Genomic DNA, 23752 nt, shown 5'->3' with positions numbered 1-23752 from the left:
AGGGCAGCCTTGTTCTTGATCTTCATCTGCTCTTCACCCTAACTCGATCTAAGAAGTATCGCTCCGGAGTGAGCGTCCCTTAATCATTTCTCCTCAACTCTTGGGTTTCTTTGTAAGCTTGTCATCACGATAGTCCCGTACAGCTGCTAGTTCCAATTGATCGAAATTTGACCTGCCTCGAGGCACTACGCACTTCAAGCTCTATTTGATCTTGGGGCAAGGCAAGCAAAGCCTCAACTAGCCCATTTTTCCTGTCTCGAGACTCAACAACCGACAAAGGTCATGTTGTGGTAAATTCCTGGAATTGAACCCCATAGTCCAGCATGGAACGCAGGAAAAGAGGCACTTTCACGATAGCTGCCTTTGTGTGTGTATGCAACAAGTCATGGGAAGGGAAAAAAAGCAACGTCTCGATGTATCTTTGGTCATCACAGTCGCCTAATGTACATTATCTAGAATTGGCAAGTGTCTTCAGCAGTTACAAGCATCCGCTTACGCTGACTTGCGCTCAAAGTAAGTCCACTGGCCCTCAACAGGCTTCTCCTCAAGGTCCTCCCATCTGATTATGGCTGTTAGCAAGGTCGGGAGAAAATGGATGAGAGAGGAAAGAACGTACACCTTGGCCTGGGTCATCACATCCACGAGCTTCAGCTCGCCCTCGGCAACCTGAATGACCTCCTCAATGAGGCCAGCTCCGATCTTGGTCTCCAACTCGGAAATCCTACAACATGTCAGTATAAGCCCCCCTTCCCCGTTGCTAGCAAAACCGTCTCGATGTGAGGGTCCTGCTCCGGGAAAACACAAAAACGTACTGGTCGGCCGTCAATTGCGGCTCCGCCTCCCACTGCACCTTGGCAACATCGTTCAGGTCCTTGCGGTCGGCGAGAAGCTGGTGGTCCTTTCGCTCGGCCTCGCTACGGGGGCCCTCCAGGGTACCGCCCTCGTCCTTCTCGCCGTCCCACTCCTCGTAGCGGACGTCCTGCTCCTCGTGCTGTGTCGCAACGACAAACGTCCTGCCGCCGAGCTTCACCGTCCGCGCGCCGCTGCCGTCGACGCGGCCGCTGACGAGGCGGAACTGTTCGGGCTTCTCCTTGACAATCTGCTCGGCCCTCTTCTCCCACTCGGGGTATCCGGGCGGTACCGTCGCTTCGACGAGGCTGAGGCGGTGCTTCGTGATGGCTTCGACCGATTGGCGGTAGAGGGAGGACTCGGGGACCGTCTGGAGCTTCTCGAGGGTGGTACCGTACAGATAGAGCAGCGTCGACCGCGGGCTGTTGTGTGTCCAGAGGCCGGTGAGACCTGTCGGGGTGCCGGCTTCGAGATAGCGAGCAGGCTTGACGCCCGCGAGCAGGCGAAATGTTCTCCGCATGGTTGCGATATCAATTGGCTCGAATTGGAGATCGCGGGTGTTCGGTGAATTGAGCTATGGAGCGCAAGGTCGGCAGCACTTGGGGAGGTAGTGTCGCTTGGATTTCGTTGACCAGTAGATTTCCTTACATAAGTCAGCACTCCCAGTCACGTGACTCTAGTCTGTCAGTCAGGCACTCTCGGAGGTGCAAATGTGCATCGCTTTTTGATAGCATTTATTCCAATCCAATACATGCATTTGACAAGCTTAGGGATTTTGGCCGCATTCTGTGCTTCACTCAAGATTTTGAGTGAAGTGGTGACGGCAATTTGGGAACCAAATATTGTCATTCGCATGACGCTTCACCGATGATGTACTACTGATATCATGACCAACGAGAGACTCTCTCGACATGAACACACGATAGGTAGGCATGCAGGCTGGCACTGGATTGATAAAGCGGACAAGCTATTTGAATTTTGTGCCAAACCGTACTGCCAGCCGCAATTGCTGGGAGTCGTTCGGAACTCGTCAAACATGAAAACAACTCTATATTCAGAAGCCGTAAAATCAACCTTGAACGACGTAACCAGGACGCTCTCACACCCTACCATGGGGGTTTCGGGCGTCGATAATGAATCGAAGTAGTCCCTCAAGTCACACATGGCTGAAGTAGAAACAAGTCGTCTCTCAACGATGCATGGTGCGTAACATACGCGGCCCCAGCCACACCGGCTGCAACGAAAGCAATCGGGCTTCCTCCAACCCTCAAGCACATCAACCCGCGGAATGCTGGCAGTTCGCTACACATCGGCCGAAGCTAGGTACGATGAAGCTGCTATACTGCGAAGGCGGCGGCGATCAAGAAAATAGGCGCTCACTTCCAGCCGCTTAAGAGGCGTTCTCACGGCTCTTGCGGTAGCTGGCCTGCAGCGAAAGGGCGTCAGCACGGATCGGTCTTCGTTATACTTCGTAGTTCGAGGCGCGACTAACCTCCTGCTCAACCTGCAGGCCATCGACAACCGGAGCGAGCTCGCTCAAGATCTCGTAAGCCTTCTTGTGGTACTCGATCTGAGCAGCAATCAGGTCGGCGAGGTTGCGAAGGGGCTCAGGGGTATCCAGAACCTGTAAAGAGAGTTAACAATCACCGATTTCGTGCAGGCAAAAAGTCCATGTGTACGGACATTCTTCATGACACCAACGGCCTCCTCAGTCTGCGTGACAAAGTCGTCCTCGGCCTTCTCGATCTCCTCCTGGGCCTCAGGGCTCAGCTCCTGCGGCTGACCCTCGTCGGGACGAGTGGCGCCGGGGCCCATCTTCCAAGTGGTACCGTGGGCGCGGGCCTTGGCGGCATCGAGAGTCAAGCGGGACTTCTCGACGTTTTGGCGGGCGCGGGTCGCGAACTTGAGGTTGGTGTTCAAGGTAGTGTTCCAGCCGGCAAGAAAGCGGCTCTGGATCTGAGCGTCCTGGGCCATGCGGGACTCACCAACGCGCTCCATAGCCAAGGCATACTTCTCGAGCGCCGTAGCCAAGGGATCCTCGCCCGTACCGGTGTGCTGCTGGTGAAGGACCTGGCTGCTTGACAGACTGGCCCGGGCAATGGCATGGTTGAAGGTCTTGGGCTGAGGCTTCGCCGAAGGAGGAGCGGTCAGGGCTGCCTGGGCCTCGGCCGGGGAACCAGCGGACGAAAGAAGAGTAACCTTCTCGCTGACGGTGCGACCGAGATCTTGGAAGGTCTCCTTAATGTTAGGCGGGTAATCGTAGGCCTCGTTCGAGTATTGCGAGCTTCAGGTCATCGGTGTTAGTGGTCGGTTTTCGGCTTATGGGGCCTCTCCGTCGAGAACTCACGTCACAGCCAGCATCTTCTGATGGACCTGCTTGAGGGCATCGACGCGCTTCTCGAGATCAATGTAGTCGGGAGGAAGCTGGGTCTATGGAGGACGAGGCGATTAGCTCTTGCTTAATTGAATGACTGATCAAATTAGCGCAAAGAAATCAAAGTACCTTGTCCTCAGCCTGGCCAAGCTGCTCCTTGGTGTACTGGAAAGTACGGGAGGCGAAAGGGGTGATCGAGGACCCAAAGGAGCTGCATTGTTGGGAATTCGTCAGCCTGGATACAGCACTCGCGACCGCTGACATGAAGGGTATGCGACAACGCACGTGAAGCTTTTGCCGATATTCTTGAAATCCATCTTGGAGGTGGTTTGATGGGACAAAGTTAGGTGGGAAAAGAAAACAACTCGGTCGCTGCGGGAAAGTCGGCACTGACGATAGTGCCTGTTGAACGGGTTGAGGTGGGTTGTAGATGCGGGAGTTCTGCCTCGTGCCTGCCTGCGACCTGAAGCAAGATAGACAGGTATCCAGTATGTTAAATTGGCTGCACAGCAACCTCCAGCATGCTGTCACAAGCTACCCAGGGGCAGCTGGCCAGGTGGATCGGTCCAGCAGGGAATGGGCGCACACTAGCGCACGTGATTCATGGAACGCCTTTCGGTACGTACTTACGCATCTTTGGATGGCACCGTCGTGACTGTCTCCTCGTAGTTGGTGGATGCATCCCTCCCTTACCTTACCTTACTTAGAAATACCCAGCAGCAGTTTGTCCTGCAGATTCTAGCTGGGTAGGTTCTTGGTCCCAGGTGGAAACTATAGGCCTTGCTTAAATGCACGTTTCCTTTGTCGTACTTTCAAAGAATAGCTAGGTACCTTGCTTGATGACCGTCCTTCAACTAAGTCCCACATGTAAGCCAGTGGCGTCGACGGATAGATATTCACAACGGCTCAGCTAAGAATATTCATGTATGACACGCATAGAAATTAACGTTGATCTCGGATTTTTTATTTCTCTTTTTATGAATTTGGCTTCATCTGACCCCCACCCATTCCAATGGTAATACTGCCACAGGGAACTCCTCTTCAGAGCCACTCCTGGAGGTCTTAGTCCGGCGGCTTTGTGTCTGCCCAAGATGGTTCAATGTAACGACAAACGTTCTCGTAATCCAATAGCTTCGGGTCGCTTAGTGGGAGGTGTGGTGTTGTCCAGAACATGGTCCAGTTGGTGTCCTTGAGTTTCCATGTGCCCAGAGATCTCTCAAAATACCACTTATTGACGGGGTTGTCCTGTCGGCTACGCCAGCAGACGCCTTCTGGGAAGCAGCCTCTGACCATGGCGTTGAAAACCACATCTGCAACTCCGCCACTTCCCTGGCGGCTCTTGAGAACTGCAAACTTATCCAAGTACGGAACCAGTCGAGCGGTCTTGTATGCAGTCTCCTCATCCAGCCCGAAAGGCTTCTCCCAGGTCAGAATTGCTCCACCCTCGTACTCTCCTGCAATGATGATACCGGCCAGGTTCTCGTTGACACGCTCCAAGTAGTGTTCAACGTCCAATTCCCGGTTGAAGGAGTCGTTAATGAGATTGACTAGTCGTGGCATGTCTATACAGGTGTCTGTGAGCCTCAAGCGAGGGCCGCCCGGTCGTGGTGGCACCCAGGCACTGATTGTGGGATCAGGATAGACTGTAAGTGGCATGCCGCGTTTGACCAAAGTTGCCACATGGGTCTCGCCGGACGTCATGTCACCCTTTTTCCCAGAGCGGACTCGGTCGAGCGGTAGTGATGATGAAAATACTGGCTTGTCTGTTAGGAGGTTGTGAATCAAAGGGTTTTGCCGGTTACGTGTTGTGACGCTTGTAAACTGCCGGATCGGCTTGTTTGCTGCAGCAGACGGGGTGCTGATTATGGCAGAAGAAGTCGAGGGCAACATCGCAAGCACCTTCTTTGAAAGGTCGAGGTTACGGGCGTGGAGCTGGCGCACACTCTCGGAGTATTTACCTCGCCGCGCTTCTGATCCTGTAGGGTGCGTGAGGCCATACATGATGCCCTCAAATTCCTGGTCCAAGTTGATATATCGATGACACGAATCATCATGTGCATCCGACAGAGGTGTGCCTCCAGCTGGGTCTAGGATGATGATCTTTTCGACTGAGGCGACTTTGGCGCCAGGGCTGAGACTGGAGTCAGGCGCTCCAACGGGGCTTTCGGAGGCGTTGAATTGAAGACCACAGAAAAACTTGGTCAGCGCAATGATGGTTTCGTCAGCGTCCACCACGTCGATACTCTTCATGTTGTGTGCCATGGTGACTGGAGGTACTACAACAATCGCATTGTCTCGCAGAGCTCGCAGCAGAAGGTGCGGGTGTTGGATATAAACGCCCGAAGGCATGAATCCCTTCGTTTGCGCTGTCTGCGACTCAGCCTCGGCAATGCATTGATCGAGCAGAATGCTCCCTGGCTCGCCAAATGTCTCAATGGCTTGCTGGACTCTCCATGACTGCTCCCGAAGAAGCTTTCGGGACGATATTTGCCCTCCATCGAGGACAATAAGGCTCACGAGTCCCAATTTCCTAAGTTGGGTCAGGGTTTTGGCGATAGCATTCAGCATCTCGTCGTCAACATCCTGAGGAAGGCGTATCTTGACAATTGCCAAATTGATGGGTTCGCCTTCAGGAATGGCGGTTTCGGCCTTAAACTCAGTGCCTTGGATGAATTTTGGCGCCTGATTGATGACTCGAACGGATGAATAAGTTTGGTCAGGTCCCTCTTGCGACTTGGAAACTTTGCGCTTTTTGGATCCATCCTCGCCGGACTGAGGGGCATATTTTTGAAGGTAGCCTTTGGCATCACGACGAGTGGCCGAAGCCTCTAAGACTGATACAATAAAGTCCTGCAGCTCATGTCAGAGATTGAAAGAAGAAACGGAGCGGGAGTTCAATAAGTACTCTGTCTTCAGCTCGTTGCCTCTCGCGGGCCTGATTGCTGGATGAGTGGCGGACTGCTGAAAGGGCACTTTGTAAGGCTTCTTCTTGGCGCGTGCCTCCTAACCGCGGGCGGTGGTAAAGTCTGCAATTGGGCGGGCTGTAAGAGTCGAGGGCGAACGGTGCCTAATATGAAGCTTGTAAGGCCTGGGCACGACGATTTGAAGACGTGATGGAATTAAGAGTTTGAACGCATACCCTTGCAACCAGGTTGCTTGCTTGCTTCAACGCTGGAGACCGCATCTTACCGATAACGGCGAGAAGTGTAGGGCATGCCCGTGATGTGCTTCGTTGGCCTACAGTGGCAATGTGATGAGCGAATAGAAGGCGAGGCAGTTTGATGTTTGATAATAAGTCCGGATTGAACACAATCCTGTTGTTCCTTCGTGAAGGGTAGAAGCAAGAGCAGATATAATATTGAAGCAAGTGAAGACAATAAAAGAAGCTGGTGTCTGTGATCAAGTCACCAGCCGATTAGAGACAGCGTAATAGCAGCGTCGTGAGAGACGGGCGGGTCAAAGCAGATCCATCCCTTCAGACAGCCATGATACTGACTGCCGGATCGTCCTTGGGACCTGTCTGAGCACTGAATCGCGCCGGTCTGAATGAAGTTGCAGGAACAATGTCGGGCAGAGTTTAAGAGTCGGTGACGAAGGGAAAGGGACCTTGGCTTAGGCCGGGAGAGCACGAACTGCAACCCGCCCTGTCCCCCCGACCGAGAAATTCCCACTTTGTGAGTCAAGGTGACCTACCAAAGGGCGTACTGATAAGACGATAAGAACAGATACGTCTCCATCATGGGGACCGCCATCGGCGACCGTCAAGTATTACCGGAGCACCGAGGCGAGCTGTCGGACAAGCAGACGAGGTAAGAGAAGACAAATCACCAATCGAAAAAAAACCTCAATAATTGGCGCGGTTCATCTCTTACCGCGCACTGCCGATGCAATTGCTTACATGTTGAAAAAATGGCTCGCATGTGACGAGGGGCAAAAAAAGAACCTCATGAGCGGCAGCTTCGCACGACTTACACTAACGGCCGTCAACCAACAAAGGTACAGGCATTCTAGTATAGTAAGACTCTCTCACTGCTTGGCACTCCAAGGCACAGCTGCGAGGACGGGAACAGCCGTAGATGTACACTAATCGACCGGACTGCCTTGCTCAACTCCGCACGCGCTCCCGCCGTCTGAGCTCCGTTGGCGTGGAAAAAAAGATCCCGAATAAGTTGTAAAGCGTACTATGCAGTGGAGCAAAGTTGTAAGCCCGTTGGTTGATCATTCGTCTTCAACTACTGTTAAGACGCCGTAGAATAGAACTAAGTGACTTGACAACCCGCCTTACCTGGCCTTAGTTAATACTGGCATATTGCCGTTCCATTAACCTCGAGATGCTCTTATCTATACACTACCTATGCTAGCCAATTTCTTAGCGGCCATTGTTTGTCCCAAGTTACCGATGAAAGTGCCGCTGTGGTCTCTATGATGAACCGAAGCAACCCCGCTCGGGCAAAGCCGTTGTCGTCACCTCGCTCTTCAAACTCAACTGACCGAGACCCTGAGGGGCTTTCCGGCATGTTAATGCCGCCGCTTACATGTCACCAACTACATTGAATTTCTCTAGCATTGCATTCTCATTAACGACACACTTCTCTCTTGACTTCTTGTATTCCACTGAATTTTACAATAGCATAATTCTTTTCCAACCTCATCTACTACTAGCCATCCTTGTCAACCACAGTCATCTTCAAAACACCACACTTCACAATGGCTCAGACACTCCTTTGGATCGGCCTCGGCAACATCGGCAGGGTGAGTCGTACCCGGAGTTTTGAGTCGCAAAACCCCGTTCCGATTGTGATATGCGAGCTCACCAGCTCAGGGTATGTGTAAAAACATTGCGGAAAAGTCCAAACTTGACAAACCACTCCTCATCTACAACCGCACCACCAAGCGGGCCACGGAACTGAGCCAGAGCCTGCCCGCCGGTAAGACTCAGGTCGTCGAGGCGCTTGGGGACGCCATCGCGCAGGCCGACATCATCTTCACATGTGTCGCCAACGACCAGGCAGTAGAGGAAATCTTCGCAACCGCATCCCAGCAGAAACTTGAGGGCAAAGTCTTTGTCGAGTGCTCAACCATAGCTCCCGGCGCTTCAGAAGCGGCCGCGAAGGCGGTGCTGGACAAGGGCGCCGAGTTCATCTGCGCGCCCGTGTTCGGAGCACCCGCCATGGTAGCAGCTGGCAACGCTACCTTGGTGCTTGCCGGGCCCAAGGCCTCGATCGAGAAGATCCGGCCCTATATCGATGCCATGGCGGCTCGCGAGATCAACATGGCTGACGAGCCGTACCACAAGGCGTCGACGTTGAAGGTGCTGGGTAACACCGTCATCCTGGGCATGGTCGAGCAGCTCGCTGAGACCTATGTGGCTGCCGAGAAGAGCGGGCTCGGGACCGGCTACGTGAAGCAGTTTGTCGACGCCATGTTCGGTGGCAGCCCTTACCCTGCGTACTCGGTGCGCATGTTGGAGGGTGACTATTACAAGAGGGAGGAACCGCTCTTCGCCGTTGATTTGGCAAGGAAAGACGCCGGGCACGCCATGGCCATTGCCAAAGCCGCAGGGACACGGCTGCCAAATATTGAAAACGCCGATAGGCACCTACAGATTGTCAAGGAGCACGTAGGACCATCAGGTGATATGGCCGGCATCTACGGCGCCGTAAGAAAGGAAGCTGGCCTCAAGTACGAGAACGACTCTTGAGCAAGGGCCCTAGATGCTAGAGACATGGCTCAAAGGGCATCAGATCAAAGACTAATGCACAACATCATGTAAAATGAAAAAAATGATACGAGAATATTGAGTCTGATTTAGTTGCATGACGTGAAGTGAAAGACGTATATTACTCAAACCTCGAGTTATAGGATATAGTACTAGTGACATGAAAATTGACCAACAAAATACTTGCATTGGTTCTTGCAGGCTGGAAGACCAGGTGGAGAGACGGGAATGACTAAGCACCAGCAACGGTCGAGCTGCCGGCTGGTGCACTGCGCCGACAGCTGCACCCACAACTGACGTCCAGGACCTCCTACCTAGCTCAGCCTTCCCAACGACGACAGAAGCAATCGACGAAGCAGCACGACGACATCAACGCGAAACCCGACATACCTGCACATCCACCAAAATCATACCCTCTTCCGAATCAAGCAGCAAAAATGGCGCAAGGGTGTGTTCCCTCTCCCATAGACGAGCGTACTCTGGCGATCGATGTGTGTTGACGTGAGAGAACAATAGGTACAGCATCTTCGTCGGCCTCGTCATCGTCGTCGCGATGGGCGCTGGCGCATGGTTCTTGTCTCCCAAGGGCGACACGCAGATGTATGTTATCCCTCTACTCGAAGCAAAATGCCGCAATCGGAGAACTACTATTCCATGCGTCACTGCGACAGAGACACAGCTGACCATCATCTACAGCATCTGGAGATCCTCCCTCCTCCTTGCCCTCGCATGCTGCTATCTCATGTGGGCCATCACGTTCCTCGCCCAACTTCACCCCTTGATCGAACCCAAACGCAGCAACCTCCGAGAGAGCGCCGTGCACCATTGACGACCTGTTATTCGAGGTGACGGTGGAAGGGCGAAAGAGAGCGAGATGCAACGCCATGGGTGCGATGTACTATTATCGATTTTACACAACTGCAACTTCATAAGGACGGCGTTAAGGGGCTTGTTAGGGTTCTGTCATATAGAACGAACGGCGCGTGACTGGCTGTTGAAGAGTGCCGCCTCGCATCTGTAGCTCAAGATGCCGACAGATGATACTAGTCCGGTGGCGATGGGGATCATGGATGGACTGGGTAGGCACCTGAAATGGCAAGACGGCTAGTTATGCAACATCAATTCACGCAATGCCGGCTGGTACATATTACACATGCATTTCCTCTGCCTGGCTTCTACAGCTATATACTGCCTGTTACCCTGCGGCTAGATCGCTTGCCCACTCCCTCACGTACATCAACAGAGCCCAGAGGGCTTTGCCATCTGCAGCAATGCTCGTCTCTCCGATGGAATCCACTCCATCTAGCCCGGCAGCCCAGAGAACACTACGTCCCACTGTCCACCGGGCTAGAGCTCCCAGCGTGGCAAGCAAAGTGGCAACGCCGTAGCCGCAATCCAGCAGAATACGAAGGGCCTCGACGTTGTTTGCTACGACGGCCCAGCCCAGCGACCGAGCCGCAGCTGGGACATCGTACTGCCATATGACCATGAGTATCGGAAATAGCTTGGTCGAAGACGAGACGAGGAGTGCGGTCGAGACGGAATTCGGACGCGAATATCGGGGCAAGATGTTGAAAAAGTTGAGCGGGGAGAACTTGGACGAAGTCAGGAAGCGAATGCTCATATGAAAGGCAAATGTCGACAAAGCGCACAGGATGACTGCCGGAACATTAGTTTCTTCCATCTGAGTCAGCCCTCAGCATGCTTCATGATACATACGGAAGAAGAAATATTGGGACACGATAGACTGCTGTGCCAAGCTGCCCAGGTTGGCGCCCTCGCCCCGAGCAGAGATGGGCACCGTCTGCTTCTCAATGCGCGCCCATGTCAAGTAGACGTCGAATAGAAGCAAAAGGATGCCGAGTCGTACGATGGATGACTGCGTAGGAAATAACGTCAGCGAGGGTCTTGCAGATAGTACTAGCACAAATTCCCCCACGACTTACATCAAAACGGTCGTCATCCTTCATCAAGGTATTGTGCAATAGATGACGATAGACCTGGGGTTTAATCAGGACGAGATCGATGAACAGCACCACGAAGTCGTGCTCGACGTATTTGTCGCAAAAGTGGCCGCAATTTCTGCAAACGGTCAGGCGGATGTTGTGACCGCTCGACTTGTCGTCAGCGTTGGAGTATTTGGTCCATAGGGTCTTGACCGGATGGCGGCACTCGATACAAATCGGCATCGCAAGATGGGGGGTGGTCAGGGTCGAAAGACGTCGCAAAGGGTTCGATCGTTCGGCATGGGTAAACGCTGTATCGTTTGCTGCCCGCTACTGAAACTTGCTTGATGGTACGCGACTAACGATAATGCGATTGCAACGCGTAGCGAGCATGGTCGTGGCAGTCTACACCGGAGCTCTCTGCGCTGCGCCAGAATCGGGATCCCAATCGAGCTTCGTACTTCGGAGTTCTGCAATATGGGGGAAAAAAGAGGTACCTGTCGCGACCGTGAGCTCGCACAAAGTGTTTGAGTGGGGCCGCTGGGAGCCGGGCGGAACGTCGAGTCGGAGGAGTGGAAGTACCCTGCACGGTTCATGTCCTCAGCCAGCGGAGGAGCAGGACTTCAAGACTCCAAGGGGACGAATTGATCACCACAGGTGGTGGGTGGCCGAGCCACGAACATGACTCTCCCAGGTCTCTCCAGTAATTAAGACTGGCAGTCATGTCCCTTTCCCCATTATCCGCCCCCACCACCGCTGGGAACTCATGTCCGTAAGCCGCTAACTTGGGACTTCTCAAACAGCCCAGGCCTCAAGCGAATTGGGGGGAGGGGATTGCAGGAATGCCACCTGTTCGTCCCCACTGAAAGGACCGCTAATCATTTCAGTACGGATAGGACAGGGCGCCACAAGCAGTCCTCGGCACCTAAGGTACCTTACCTACATTACCGACTTGTAAGTACCTTGAGCCACGAGGTTCGGAGGTGAGGTACATTGCCTTTCAGAGAGTTCTGAGTGCGTGATTGCGTCGTCTTTCGCGGCTGGCCAAGGGTCCCGTCCTTTCAAGTCCCTTGACAAACCCCGGCCCACATCTCTCGACGGGCCACAGTGCAGCCCGCCGCCTCAGCACTTCAATACATACGTAGAAGGACACTTAGCCCAGTGGAGAGGTGCCCATACTCCCTACCCGTCCACAGTATCGCATACGCACATGCGGTTCGCTCCTGCTGCCACCACCCACGGTCGCCATCCTACCACCGCTTCCCCTTCGCTGCTGCTTGTCACTGCTTGCTTCCCATGCTGGCTGCTACTGCATACGCTAAAGAAAAGGTACACGACCACGGTTCCAATTGTCCATCCATTCGGCCATCATACATCACTTCCATCCATTCATTCCTCAACCAACCAACGAATACTACACCTGCTCCTCCCTTGGCCTCAGCTGTTCTTCCCTTCGAGATACACGCGAGAGCGACACTCTGACGTCCCCTGTGAACTTAATCCGCCTTGACCGAAACACATACTTTATCGCCCGCTCTTTCGACCTACCGCTTTCAACCTTCTGTGCTTCCTACTCCGAAGTCGCCCACGGCGCTGCCGACCCAGATCGCATATTACCGTCTTCCAAGCGACCGAATACTGTCGATGATCGAAGCCACGCGCTGATGCCCTCCCTTTCAACTGCCTACCACCCAAGCGACGAGGTGGGCGGCCTTGCTCCATCATGGCAGATTCCCTAAACCCGGCCGGGTCGACATCACACATGTCTTCTTCGGCCCTCATGCCAGCACGTCATGATGCCGAAGCCCGCCCACGCAACCGGCGTCTCATCAGCACTGCAGAGGACTCCTCTACTGGCGGAGGGCCCTTGGATAAGCTGTCGGCTTCCTTTTCTGCCTTGCGTTCACCAAGCCGTGAGCCAAGTCCCATGCCATCCAGCCACTTATCCCGCGATGCCTCCAAGTCCGGTGCTCGAAGTGCATCCTCCGCCGCCCGTCGAAACAACACCGCACCAAACTCGGCCAGTTTCCTCGACACCACATGGTCGCAAGGCTGGGCTTCTATCCAAGGGCTTGCTTCTTCCATCTTGTCTGGTGGAAGTGTCCACGATGCGGGCTACGAGTCAGATCACAGGGAAGGGAGACGGACGAACATCAATCCTTTGAAAAGAGACTATTCTACCCCGCCACGAAAGGCTCCCAAAGACTGGGGCCCAGCGCCGCCCCCCAATAGTAGGCCTGCGCAGAGAGACATTGCGGCAGGCTCTCTCGCAGAAAGAGATGCTGCCCTCAAGGCAGCCCGGACAGCGAGCGTTTTGGAAAGTCACGACGGAGTTAATGGTGGCCTCGATGTGTCGGGCAAGTACAAGAAGAGAAACTCGGACGAAATCGCCAGGGACGCACCACAGGAAGAAGAGGTCCAAGATCAATTGGTGTATATACACCATGTGCAACCAACTGACACCTATGCCGGCATAGTGCTCAAGTACAGGTGCCGCGAAGACGCATTCAGAAAGGCAAACGGCCTGTGGTCTAGAGACATACTGGTGCGCAAGTGGCTTGCCATACCAGTAGATGCATGCGAAGTCAAGGGTCGCCCTTGCGAGCCACCCTCGCACGAGGGGCAGAATGTCGACTTGCTAGCCCCAACACCGGAACCTCGAAGCGCTCATGGCTGGGGTAAGCAGACCTCGGCACAACCACAACAAGTCGACTTCTTCAGTCTGCCTACTCAAAACGGGTCGTCGTCTCGACTCTCCAACAACGATGACCAAGAAGAGCCTTCTTGGTCTCACGTTCGATGGGTTGCACTGGACTCTGTTCCAAAACCAGTTGAGATCGCCCGCGTGTCGAGCAAAACGATTGGGTACTTCCCTCCACGTCGGAAGAAGAGCCTCCGAAGCACCTCAAGCATCTCGACGCCGAGACACTCTCTCGATGCCGCGGCCATAACAGCTGGACTCACAGAAAGCCCAGAGCAAGTCGGTAGGCCATCGTCGCGACGCCAGAGCAACTTGAGCAGTCGACCAAACCTACCCGGCACTCCAGGGCGATCGACTCCGGCATCGTCGAGAAGCAGGATGGGCAGTGATGCAGGCGATACCCGGCCAGCATGGATGAGGAGGCCCGGAGGCGTAGGCTCGTTGGGGCGAAGTGTACGAGCACCTGGACCGGAGAAAGATTACTTAAACTCTTGGGCGAAGAAGCATCTCCCCGGTATCGCCATCGACGAGTCTCTGCCATCGATTTCCGTAATGGGGTCCGAGACCGCAAACTTTGGATTTCGGCCGGGTTCCAGCAGCGGCATTGTAGAAAGTCCTTTTGATGAGGGACAGGATCTATCAGCGACGTCCCGACAAGGCTCTGGCTTAGACCGTGCAGCAGCATCAGTGGAGACATGGCTTCGAGGCGCGTTTGCAAAGTCTCCGGGCACGCATACCTTGGGGTCCCGAAGCCGTCAGCCAGATGATCTGGATCTCATCGAGTTGACTGATACAAACAGTGACGATGGAAGGTTGCCTATGCCCGCAACCAGCGGCGGAGTAACCAGCACAGGCTTGCTTGACGCTGCGCCTATGACGATTGGCTCCAGTGGGAGGAGCGATGGAGAGGGGTCCGTCTTGAGACGAGGCTTGAGCAACACTGGAGCAGCAGCAAAGGGCAAAAAGTCGGACTGAGCTTGCTCACAGTTGGTTTGCATTTGCTGTTGAAATGGGAAGAGTCTGGAACTAGGGATTACAGATGGGTACTCTCGGTGCTCCTCGAACAAAGCCTCGGCGGGAACACACCTCGTAATCCAAATTCATAAAGAAGATCCCAACGGTCTGGGTGCAGGGGCGATATGTAGAGGTGTCGGAACTCGTGTTGGAGTGATTGCGCATTATATAGGCGTTAGCGGGCATTGAGGGAAGGGCAGACAGAAGGAGGGTTGTGATGTGAAGTGAGTGTGCCGGTCAGGTTGGGCTTTCAGCCTCTTAGGTTCACCGCTTGTCTAACCCCTTCATCCCCTTTATCTTTGTTTACAACTTTTTATTTTCAAACATTAGACTTTGGGAGCAGTAGAAGATTGGGTTGTCAACCCAGGGTTTGGTTGGCGGGCAGGCGATCAAGGGGTTTGTTGACGAGAGGGTTCTTTCTGAAGCGAGGCGGAGGCGGGAGAAAGGGGAAAGGATACAATTTTTCTATCAGCTTCTAGAAACCACCTAGTCTTTGGCTATGCAATATCATTGACCCCCAGCCAGCTTTTCCAACACCAATACTTTGGTCCTTGATTTACAGGATCAAACTATAAATGCCTGCCTATACTGCTAAAGGGTGACTATGTGAAGATATGTTCCAAACTCGGCTGATCCGAATCTCGAAAGGTACTCTTCGTGCCGGTTGGGAGAATGAAGCTGAGTATATACGCAAAAAGCAGAGCCTGGAGTTGAAGCCTCTTCAGGGTCTAGCCGTATCATGTGAAAGCCCATCTTCTGTAAATAACGTGTCAAAAGGCATACGTAAGCGTATCATGCCATACCATCGCATCATATGGCTTATGTCTTCTCAAGTTTGAACCATCAACTTGAATTGAAGAATCGGTATACATTGATTGCTAAGGTCACTCGCCCATGAATGTCCTGACTTTTCCCACACATGCTACCAAGTAAACACGAAGCTCCCGTGACGAGATGGTATCATTTGGCGATACATCCGCTATGCACCTTCCCGCCATGTGCAAGTCATATGTCAACTTCGATTGCAAATACGTTGGACACGGCGGATGGAATATGCGCAAAATCGCCCTACGAATTCACCCTACTGGGGCCCTAACCCCAAATCAAGATTCATGCTAGCCAGGTCACCGTTATTGATACCAAAGAATTGGAACCTAGCACAATAACGTTAGCTCTCTGCGGCGTTCTCGGGAATCTAGCATGGCGTCCACCTACCAATCTTCAACATTGAGCGTGTTTGGAACAGGTTGCCCTTGAGCTGATCCTGTACTCCAGCTGTCACTTGGGCTTTGTCCATCCGGCATCAAGCCGTCGAAATTCGCTGTCCAGAGATTGCTGTTGAGGCTGTTATTGTTGTTGGAGCTCTGCCCTTGCCCCTGTGCCTGTTGTTGCTGCTGCGGTTGCTGCTGCTGGAAACCCTGCATGCCAGACCCCAGGACGTTCGCGCCTTGCTGAGGGCTTCCACTCAATCCTTGTTTGGTAGGGCCACGTGCTTGGAACTGAGTGCTTTGTGCTGGTAGACCATGGGACGTGTTTTGGTTATGCAGCTGCGCCATGAGGCCTGTATCTAGGCCATGGTGATTCGGTGGCGGTGACATGTGCGGGAATGCAGGCATACTTGCGCTGTCTGGGAAAAGCTGGTCGGGTTGGAAGTTTTCCCACAAGGACTGAGAAATATTCGGCGAGTTACGTGTAACAAGATACAGGTCTGGCGGTGTGGCCGGCACCGAGAATGAAGGGTTGAAGGGCGTCGCTGGTCTGGTCTGTGGCCTAGAGGAGGTTCCGCCCATGAACGTGTCTGCGTTCTGTCTCGCATTAGGTGATGTGATCGGAGGCGGCATCGTCTGCTGATTTGAACCTCCGTCGCCCTTCATATGGCTAGGGGTCTGCGGACGCGATCTTTCATAAGACTCTTGAGGCGTTGGAGTATTGACGCTGAAGTCGATCGCCATGTCGTCGTACTTCCTCTTGGCAACGTCCTGCGGCCGCTGTTGCTGCTCCAGCTGTGCCAACGCCTGTTGCGCTTTCCTGTGCCTCTTACCCGCAGCCTTCTGCAGCCGTTCCTCGAGCACTTTGTTTCCTATGATGGACTCAAATAAGGTATACACCATCTTTCCTACCAGCCAAACTCGCGACACTTCCTTGAGGGCCTGCATGCATGTTCTTAACCTGTCCTGGGTTACCTGCTGAATCGATGGGACCGGCGACCGCATTTGGTAGACGTGCATGATCAGGGCCGAAAACAAGCTGTACACAACAAATGCCGGACAGAATCGAAGTTCGCCATGAGCTGCCAAGTTCTCGATGATAGAGGTGATCATAGCCGCGGCTTGGAACGCAATGTTTCGTGAAGGATATGGAGAATCGTCAGGGAAACGACTGCCTCCATTTGGCGGCATGTGAGCTCTGTGTAAGAGGCACAGTGTTGTGTAGTAATTCGAGTGTAGCAGGGCTGACCAAAAGTGATGCCGAGCAACCTCCCAGTACACGATCTTTGGGCAATTTTGGAGCCAATCGGCGAGAGCCATATCGCTATGGGTCAAGTCGATGGCGTTTCTCTGTCGTCCTTTGGAGGCTACCGAGTACTGCTGAGACAGCACCAGGCCCATGATTTCGCAAAGCTTGACGTACTGCATGAAGAACTGCACGTGTATGGGATCTGGAGGGTACTCGCTGTTACGGTCGCCATCATCCTCGATAAAGTCATCCTCAGTGAGCATCTCGACGTCGGAGTCGTCGAGGTTGATGTGAACTGGTCGGCCGAGAGCAACGGCAACAGACCTGTCTCGTGTAAAGAGAGTCCACCAGATTCGTTTCCACAGCCTCTTATCGGAGCGGCTGAGTTGTGACTGCTCAACACTTCGATGCATTCCAGAACCCTGAGCAACGATGGTGGCGACTCGACTCCAATAAAACACGTTCTTGGTGACATCTTCAGGTCCTTCCCAGTACCACCCCATCAACAATAATGACTGCACAATGGTCACCCGATCGTCTTCGTAGTTGGCATCGTAGAGCGCCTTTGCCCTTTTGTAGAAGGTCAGGGCAGCGGGCGTCGTCGAACCATTGGCATCCATCAGCTGTGGATTCGTGCAGACTCTTGAGCCGGCCAGCAGCACAGCCTGCAGTAATAAAAGGGACGGCGGGTTCTTGGGATCGCGGTACTGTCGCATGAAGCGGGTACGGTTGATGACCGGAACGATAGGATGGATCCATTTGAAGTAGGAGTCGATAAGCTCGTCGCATAAAGATCTGGGCGGTAGAAGGAAGGCGCCGCGTTGGTGCAGGATATCGATTTCGACGTTGTCCAGCTCGGTCAATCGGGCCCTGGAACCCCTCACATTTTCGGGTAGAGGATAGTGCACTACGTCTGACGAGCCTTGTCGATCGTGTACAAGCAACGTCAAATTGGACGACTCTCCGAGGTACGCGACCCTGCCAGCATCCGTTATAGGGGCTCTCGTGAACTTTGGTTTCATCACCAGGTTGAGATAAGTGCCACTATCGACTTCCTCCTTTCGGGCTTGCGACTCGGTATAGGTGGACGACGGCGTGCCATCTGTGGTGTGATAGACAGCAGGAGTCCGCGGCGGGAAGGTCCCAGGTCCTGGCGCAGGAACACTGGGAGCTCTCGGTGAACGCTCTTCAGCATTATCTCCTTTCTCGCTGGAGCACACCTCAGTTAGCCCATGACTGGGAGCATGTGGAAACGGCGAAGCTGAGGCAGACCTGTCCGAGTCCTTGTTCGTTCCGGCATTCGTAGTCTTCTTGCGCTTTGGGGTCGGAATGCGACATTCTATTTGGAAGGCTACACAGTTTGTGCAGGGCACACCGAGACTCGCGGCGTCGCATCGTACCTAGACAAAGATATTAGACGAAGAGGTTTGGCGAAAAGTGTCGATCGGAGGAGGGGGTAGGTGGAATTCGGTTGTGGGTAGGAATCGGCCGACTCGGAAGCTCAATCGCCCACAAGAGAAAGAACACTCAAATAGAAAAGAAGACTATTCGTACCTTGCGGGCGTGACATGTCTGTACAATACAAGGTTAGCTTTGATTCAGATAACGGAAGGCCGACAAGAGGTGGGCGTGAGATCTCGCAGGGCAGCATTGCACCAGTAGAGCGCAACGCAGCGCCGCGGCGCGAGTAGCGATACCTCGGCACAAAGTGGGCAGAGGGGCCACGGAATGGCGGGCGCGACAAAACAATAAGGTGTGAGACTACGTACCTCGCAAGCTCTAGAAGCTCGTTGCCTATTCGAATCAAAAAATATATTAGCACACAGGTTACATCCGCCATTGATTGGAAGATGGCTATTGAAAAAATTTGACGGAATTTGGGTCGATGGTGAGGGACGAACCTGCGAAAACTCAAGTGGTTCGCGGCGGCCGCGGCCGCGGCGGCAGCAGCAGCAGAGCTACCTTGAGCGTTGGGACTCGCGCCAGCTGGATTGGTAGAGGTTCCTGGGGCCTGTGATGGCGACTCTGATTTTTGTGGTGATTGTTGCTGGTTTAGCTGCTGCTGCTGTTGCTGCTGCTGAGCCGAAAGGTCGGTCGACGACATATCGACATCCATGGGCGACCGTGAAGCGTGAGCTGCGACGGAGTCGTGAGGGTAATGGTGAAGAGGTTCGTCGACGAATTTCTCGGGTCGACTAGTAATGGGAGGAGGGCCAGTGGGAGGGAACAGGTGTGGCAGCAGCCGAGTCACTGGCTCTGGTGGCCCAGGCGCAACAACGTCTGGCTCTGGCGCAGGCTCTGGATGTGTTTGTGCTGGTGGTGCTGTTGTTGGTGGTGCTGGGACTGAGACCGAGACTGGGATGGACGGAGGCAGCGGAGCCTGGTGATTATGGTGGTGGTGCTGGTGGCTGGCCTGGCCGGCTGGGTACGGGGAGTGGGCGTGGTGTTGGTGTTGGAGGTAGTGGCCCTGCTGCTGCTGACGCTGGTAAGGCTTCTGGTACTTCTTCTGGTGCTTCTGATGTGTACGAGAATTGTTCAGGTGGCGTGGGTGCGGGTGCGTGTGCGGGTGCGGATGCGGATGCGGGTGGAGGGGGGGTGAGGTCAGCGAGAACAAGGAGTGGTGGGAGTGGGGGTGGGCAAATGGTGTTTCCCCTGATGCTGGTGCTGATGCGGGTGCTGGTGCTGGCGCCGGTGCTGATGCTGATGAGAAGAGGATGGGCCTGCGGGACGTGGAACCGGGGGCGGTGGAGCTGCTAGTGCCGGAGCTGCTGGGGCTGGAGATTGATGAGATGGAATTCGGAAAATGCACTTCTGCCGAGTGTCCTGCAACTCCTGATGATGATGTTGTTCCTGTCGTTCTTCTACTTACTGATGTTGTTGCTGGTATTGTGGATGATTCCAAAAGAGAAAAAGATGGGTCAATAGTAGGTCCGGAACCTAACACAGGTTGAGGTCCGGGAAGGTGCAATCCAAACGTGGAGACCTCTACAACTCTTGCCTCTCTTCTTCCTCTTTCTTCTTCTCTTCCTCCTGCACTGCAGCTTATATCCGTTGATGTACCCGTATCAAACAACAACTGATGTTGCCCCGTCCGTTCTTCTTTTTCTTCTTCTTGTCTCTGCTGCGACTGATGGAATGGGAAGAGCACTGACGTTAGATTGGGTTCGCTTTGTTGCCGCAGACCGGCAATCGCGTTGTAATTGTTCTCTGCCAGAATCCCAGATTCGGCTGCATCAACATGAGCCGCTGGAAGGTCAATGTCACCGTCGATGCCGAGGTCAAGGCTGAAGGTCAAGTTCAAGTCCAGGTCGCGGCTGACGTGATGGTCGAGGCTGTGCTTTCGAACCTCACTGTCGGTTTCTTTGCCTAATTCTGGCAACCCGGTGTCTTGTTTTGTCTCTTCTTCAAATCCAAAGTAGTTTTGCTGTGATAGTTGCTCGTTTCGATGGTAGTGTTGATCGGTTTCTTGTTGCTGCTGCTGCTGCTGCTGCTTCAATAGCACAATTCCGGGAAATTCAAGGTCGCCGTCCTCTTCAAGATTCGGCACACTTGGCCACTGGAGCACAGCCATCCAAATCTGGCCTCAGGAGATGAGTGACCTCCTGACCTTTATGAGGATGTTTGTGCTTTGTCCGGCGTGTTTTGCTGTCCTGTAACTCGGGCAATAAGCTGCCGTGTACAACGGTCAGTACTTTATCGCGTTGTGTCTTTGCGCAGGAAGGATCTCATCTGCCTGCCCAGACTCTATGCTGCTTTGCAAAAAGAAAGGGACATGAAAACAGAAGAACGAAGATAAATGGTAACGCAGTTCAACAACCAACACAACCACCGCGAAGGGCGACTCTGGAAGGGTCGCGTACCTTTCAAGTAAACTACAACATGGCATACCAAGAAACGATATCCCTACAGAGCTGGAGCTGCTGTCATGTACGTTGGTCTAGAACCCTGTTTTCCTACTCAGATACCCTGCTGTCTCTTTTCTTTTTTCTTACGCTGCTGAGGTAGGTTTCTTGGTCTGAAGATCGGACAGAGTTGTCGCCTGTAGGTTTGAAGCTCGGCCGATGACGGGATACAATAGATCGGGGAATCAGAAACCCAACCAAGTCGTGCCGCGCCCAGATTCCCGCTGCATCTGCCGGTTTGCCGCTGCTCAGGTTCCTTGTTGAGCAAAGCCCCCTCTTCACATTACTGGTCTGTTCACCAGCAAAGACAGAAAAGGCAATCAGCTTTAGCTTCACAGCATAGAGCCTTTGGCGTTTCTATCGCTTGCTGTCGTCTAGCTCCCAGGTTCAACGTTGTAGGAGATCCACTGTTGTGGTATGTGGTGATGCGCTGCAGTCTTTTCTCGACGTTGACTCGCTACTTTCTCGATATCTCGCAATCGGCTCCCGTGTAAGTAAGGCAAACTCGTCTGCCCTTGTCCCGGGACGATCTGCCTTGTGTCCGTATCACAAGGCAAGAGTTGTAAGGCTAGGCAGGTATCACGGAGGGAGGTCCGGCTAGTCGTCTGGCCCCAGCTTCGTTTTCTCAAATATCGGATCCAGTTATGGCTCGACGTGTTCCCACTTTGAAGACCGCAGCGGAAGCAAAACAGGCGTTATCTTGCGTTTCTTTCCTTGGTAACCTGCGGCTATGCTTGCTTTTGAGGCTTGGGTGTTTTACTCCCAGACAAGATACGCGTGAACGGGAGCGAGCCACCTTCTATTATAGACATCGGAGATGATAACTGGAGTCTGGAAGAAAGGATCCGGCTCCTCGAGCTGACGCCAATACCAAGTCCCCAGGTACATCGCATGAAAAGAATCACACCGTCTCCATCCTTGCTTTAGCATGTAGTTTCTACGTGACGAGTGACTAGTGATCAGTGTGCAGTGTCGAGTGCCAGGCTTCGCCTCTGCCGCCGCCAATGGTTTAGCTCGATGGTCCCCTTGGCTGTTGACGCCGAGATTATGGTCTTGTGGGTAAGTGTGACAGCCTCGACGGAGTGTGTACCCAAGGCCGGTGGAATGGAGCGAGAGAGAAAGCCACAAACGTTTACAGGGCAAGCATGTGAGACTTCTCAAACGGTGCTAGGTATTCAGTGCTCGCAGGATCGCTGCCCCTCCCCCGCCAACGTCTTTCCTGGTCCCGGCTTCCGGCGAAGACGGATGATCGTGTGCCATGGCCCGCCCAGAGTCCATATGTAGTATAGAATGCCTAGGGTACGCAGGGGGGCTAGAAAGTGAGGCAGCGGGACATGAAGCAGTGTCTGTTGCCGCAGGTGGCAGTCATTCAGAATCCAACCCACGCCACTGGTTGAACAGTCATGCGCCAATCCATGTTGAGAACGACGGAGACTGAGGAGGTGAATCCACTCCTTCCGCTCCTCCCCGGCCATCCATTTCGAACATGATTCTTTTAGCCCTCCTCGGAACGGATAGGTACGGTATGGGGGGTGGACGAGGGTGAGGGTGAGGGCGAGGGTGAGGCTGGGCGTAACCCGCTAGATCTGGGGTAAAAGAGATGGAATTGGCCGTGATGTACGGGGAATGGACTGCTAAGGGTGCGGGTTGCGGGATTGTGGTTGCAGAAGACACCCCGCCAGGCTCACGGCAAGGGAAGGGAAGGTGAGGGCCTGCAGGGGCTAGGCAACGGCGCAGGCGCAGGCCCGTAAAATGATATACTAAATGCTAGGTACTACGTATACTACCTAAGGTAGGTATCAAGGGATGTAGCGTATGGAGGACTGCGGAAGGGGCGGGGTGCAGGCTGGGCGCGCGCGCGCAGATACGGGTAGGGTAAGGAGCAGGAACGGTGCGGTGCGGGCAGCGGTACGGTGATCAGTTGTTGGTGATGAGCTCCTGCTTATTCGCAGCTGCACGACTGGATAGAGCATTCAAAAGTAAGGTAAGTACGGATAGTGCCTGAAGGAATCGTACTCCGAAGTCGCGGTAAGGGTATGCATCGGGGGGGGGGGGGGTGCTCCGAAACGGTGCTGGCCCGCGCATGTATTACCTCTTTAGGCAAGGACCACGCTTTGCTGTGTGTCTCGACTCTCCAAAGTGGATTTCTTCTTTTGCTGCGCCCAGAAATGCTGAGGTGCCGAGAAAAAGCATATGATCACGACCTCGACTTCGATTGCATGACCGCCCTGCTCTCTGTGCGTCTGGTGTCCGTCACGCAGCGTCACCTCTTCCAAGATTCTCTAAAGAGTGCCTTCCTTTGAACCGTCTAGCTTGTATATGATCACTCGAAATGGAGAAAGAAAATCAGACAGAAAAGGTATACCTACGTAGATGAGCTCACTTCTCGCCGGGCTCTTCCGATTGCCGGGCAGCGTTTCCCTGGCCATGGCAAGGGTACCGGCGCACACGGCACCACCACCAATACCACCACCATTACGGTTGTTAAAGATCCAGAACTGCCATGGCGATATGCTTAAGTGGTGGACTCGAGAGTTGGCGCGCCGCACGGCACTCCCCCGGGGTGGGAAACACTGACGTTGCGACAGAAAGTTTATTAGTCTACACACTGCGTAGTCGAACTGCTCATGATGATTTCCGCGCGCGGAACCCGAGCAGTCCATGGTACCAAGGTGACTGGGATACTAGCTGTACGGTTTTGCCTAGTGTGCCGCCGGTGAACTTCTTTGGTGTGTGTCGTGTGTCTGTCTCCAAGCCTAGTGGACTGTGTGAGTGTTAAAGTGTGCCAAT

At 53.8% G+C, this 23752-nt stretch overlaps 8 protein-coding genes across 8 annotated transcripts; 2 read left to right on the top strand and 6 right to left on the bottom strand.

Moving 5' to 3' along the window:
* Positions 1 to 492: 492 nt before the first annotated feature.
* On the bottom strand, positions 493 to 1369 carry CCOS01_11786 (uncharacterized protein; the record flags this gene model as incomplete). Its single annotated transcript, XM_060459937.1, has 3 exons — positions 493 to 559; positions 617 to 721; positions 813 to 1369. 3 exons carry the CDS (start codon positions 1367 to 1369, stop codon positions 493 to 495), a joined length of 729 nt encoding a protein of 242 aa, XP_060309768.1.
* Positions 1370 to 2239: 870 nt separating this feature from the next.
* On the bottom strand, positions 2240 to 3540 carry CCOS01_11785 (bin/amphiphysin/Rvs domain for vesicular trafficking; the record flags this gene model as incomplete). Its single annotated transcript, XM_060459936.1, has 6 exons — positions 2240 to 2275; positions 2342 to 2473; positions 2533 to 3133; positions 3197 to 3279; positions 3353 to 3434; positions 3509 to 3540. The coding sequence occupies 6 exons, from the start codon at positions 3538 to 3540 to the stop codon at positions 2240 to 2242; spliced, it is 966 nt and encodes a 321-aa protein (XP_060309767.1).
* A 745-nt stretch (positions 3541 to 4285) lies between these two features.
* CCOS01_11784 (uncharacterized protein) lies at positions 4286 to 6407 on the bottom strand (the record flags this gene model as incomplete). Its single annotated transcript, XM_060459935.1, has 3 exons — positions 4286 to 6073; positions 6129 to 6290; positions 6363 to 6407. 3 exons carry the CDS (start codon positions 6405 to 6407, stop codon positions 4286 to 4288), a joined length of 1995 nt encoding a protein of 664 aa, XP_060309766.1.
* Positions 6408 to 7930: 1523 nt separating this feature from the next.
* CCOS01_11783 (uncharacterized protein) lies at positions 7931 to 9771 on the top strand (the record flags this gene model as incomplete). Its single annotated transcript, XM_060459934.1, has 5 exons — positions 7931 to 7975; positions 8046 to 8882; positions 9197 to 9390; positions 9459 to 9542; positions 9639 to 9771. The coding sequence occupies 5 exons, from the start codon at positions 7931 to 7933 to the stop codon at positions 9769 to 9771; spliced, it is 1293 nt and encodes a 430-aa protein (XP_060309765.1).
* A 366-nt stretch (positions 9772 to 10137) lies between these two features.
* CCOS01_11782 (Arv1-like family protein) lies at positions 10138 to 11131 on the bottom strand (the record flags this gene model as incomplete). Its single annotated transcript, XM_060459933.1, has 3 exons — positions 10138 to 10601; positions 10662 to 10821; positions 10889 to 11131. 3 exons carry the CDS (start codon positions 11129 to 11131, stop codon positions 10138 to 10140), a joined length of 867 nt encoding a protein of 288 aa, XP_060309764.1.
* A 1480-nt stretch (positions 11132 to 12611) lies between these two features.
* On the top strand, positions 12612 to 14564 carry CCOS01_11781 (LysM domain-containing protein; the record flags this gene model as incomplete). The annotated part of the gene is made up of 1 exon (XM_060459932.1): positions 12612 to 14564. The coding sequence occupies one exon, from the start codon at positions 12612 to 12614 to the stop codon at positions 14562 to 14564; it is 1953 nt and encodes a 650-aa protein (XP_060309763.1).
* Positions 14565 to 15684: 1120 nt separating this feature from the next.
* Positions 15685 to 20631, bottom strand: CCOS01_11780 (fungal specific transcription factor domain-containing protein; the record flags this gene model as incomplete). The annotated part of the gene is made up of 4 exons (XM_060459931.1): positions 15685 to 15757; positions 15819 to 18269; positions 18962 to 19834; positions 20213 to 20631. The coding sequence occupies 4 exons, from the start codon at positions 20629 to 20631 to the stop codon at positions 15685 to 15687; spliced, it is 3816 nt and encodes a 1271-aa protein (XP_060309762.1).
* Positions 20632 to 23058: 2427 nt separating this feature from the next.
* On the bottom strand, positions 23059 to 23625 carry CCOS01_11779 (uncharacterized protein; the record flags this gene model as incomplete). The annotated part of the gene is made up of 3 exons (XM_060459930.1): positions 23059 to 23244; positions 23332 to 23460; positions 23572 to 23625. The coding sequence occupies 3 exons, from the start codon at positions 23623 to 23625 to the stop codon at positions 23059 to 23061; spliced, it is 369 nt and encodes a 122-aa protein (XP_060309761.1).
* Positions 23626 to 23752: the final 127 nt, after the last annotated feature.

This window comes from Colletotrichum costaricense (assembly GCF_030867565.1).
Source record: "Colletotrichum costaricense strain IMI 309622 chromosome Unknown Scaffold_13.1, whole genome shotgun sequence".
Taxonomy (NCBI): Eukaryota; Fungi; Ascomycota; class Sordariomycetes; order Glomerellales; family Glomerellaceae; genus Colletotrichum; species Colletotrichum costaricense.
This window is presented reverse-complemented; position numbering and strand designations above follow the sequence as displayed.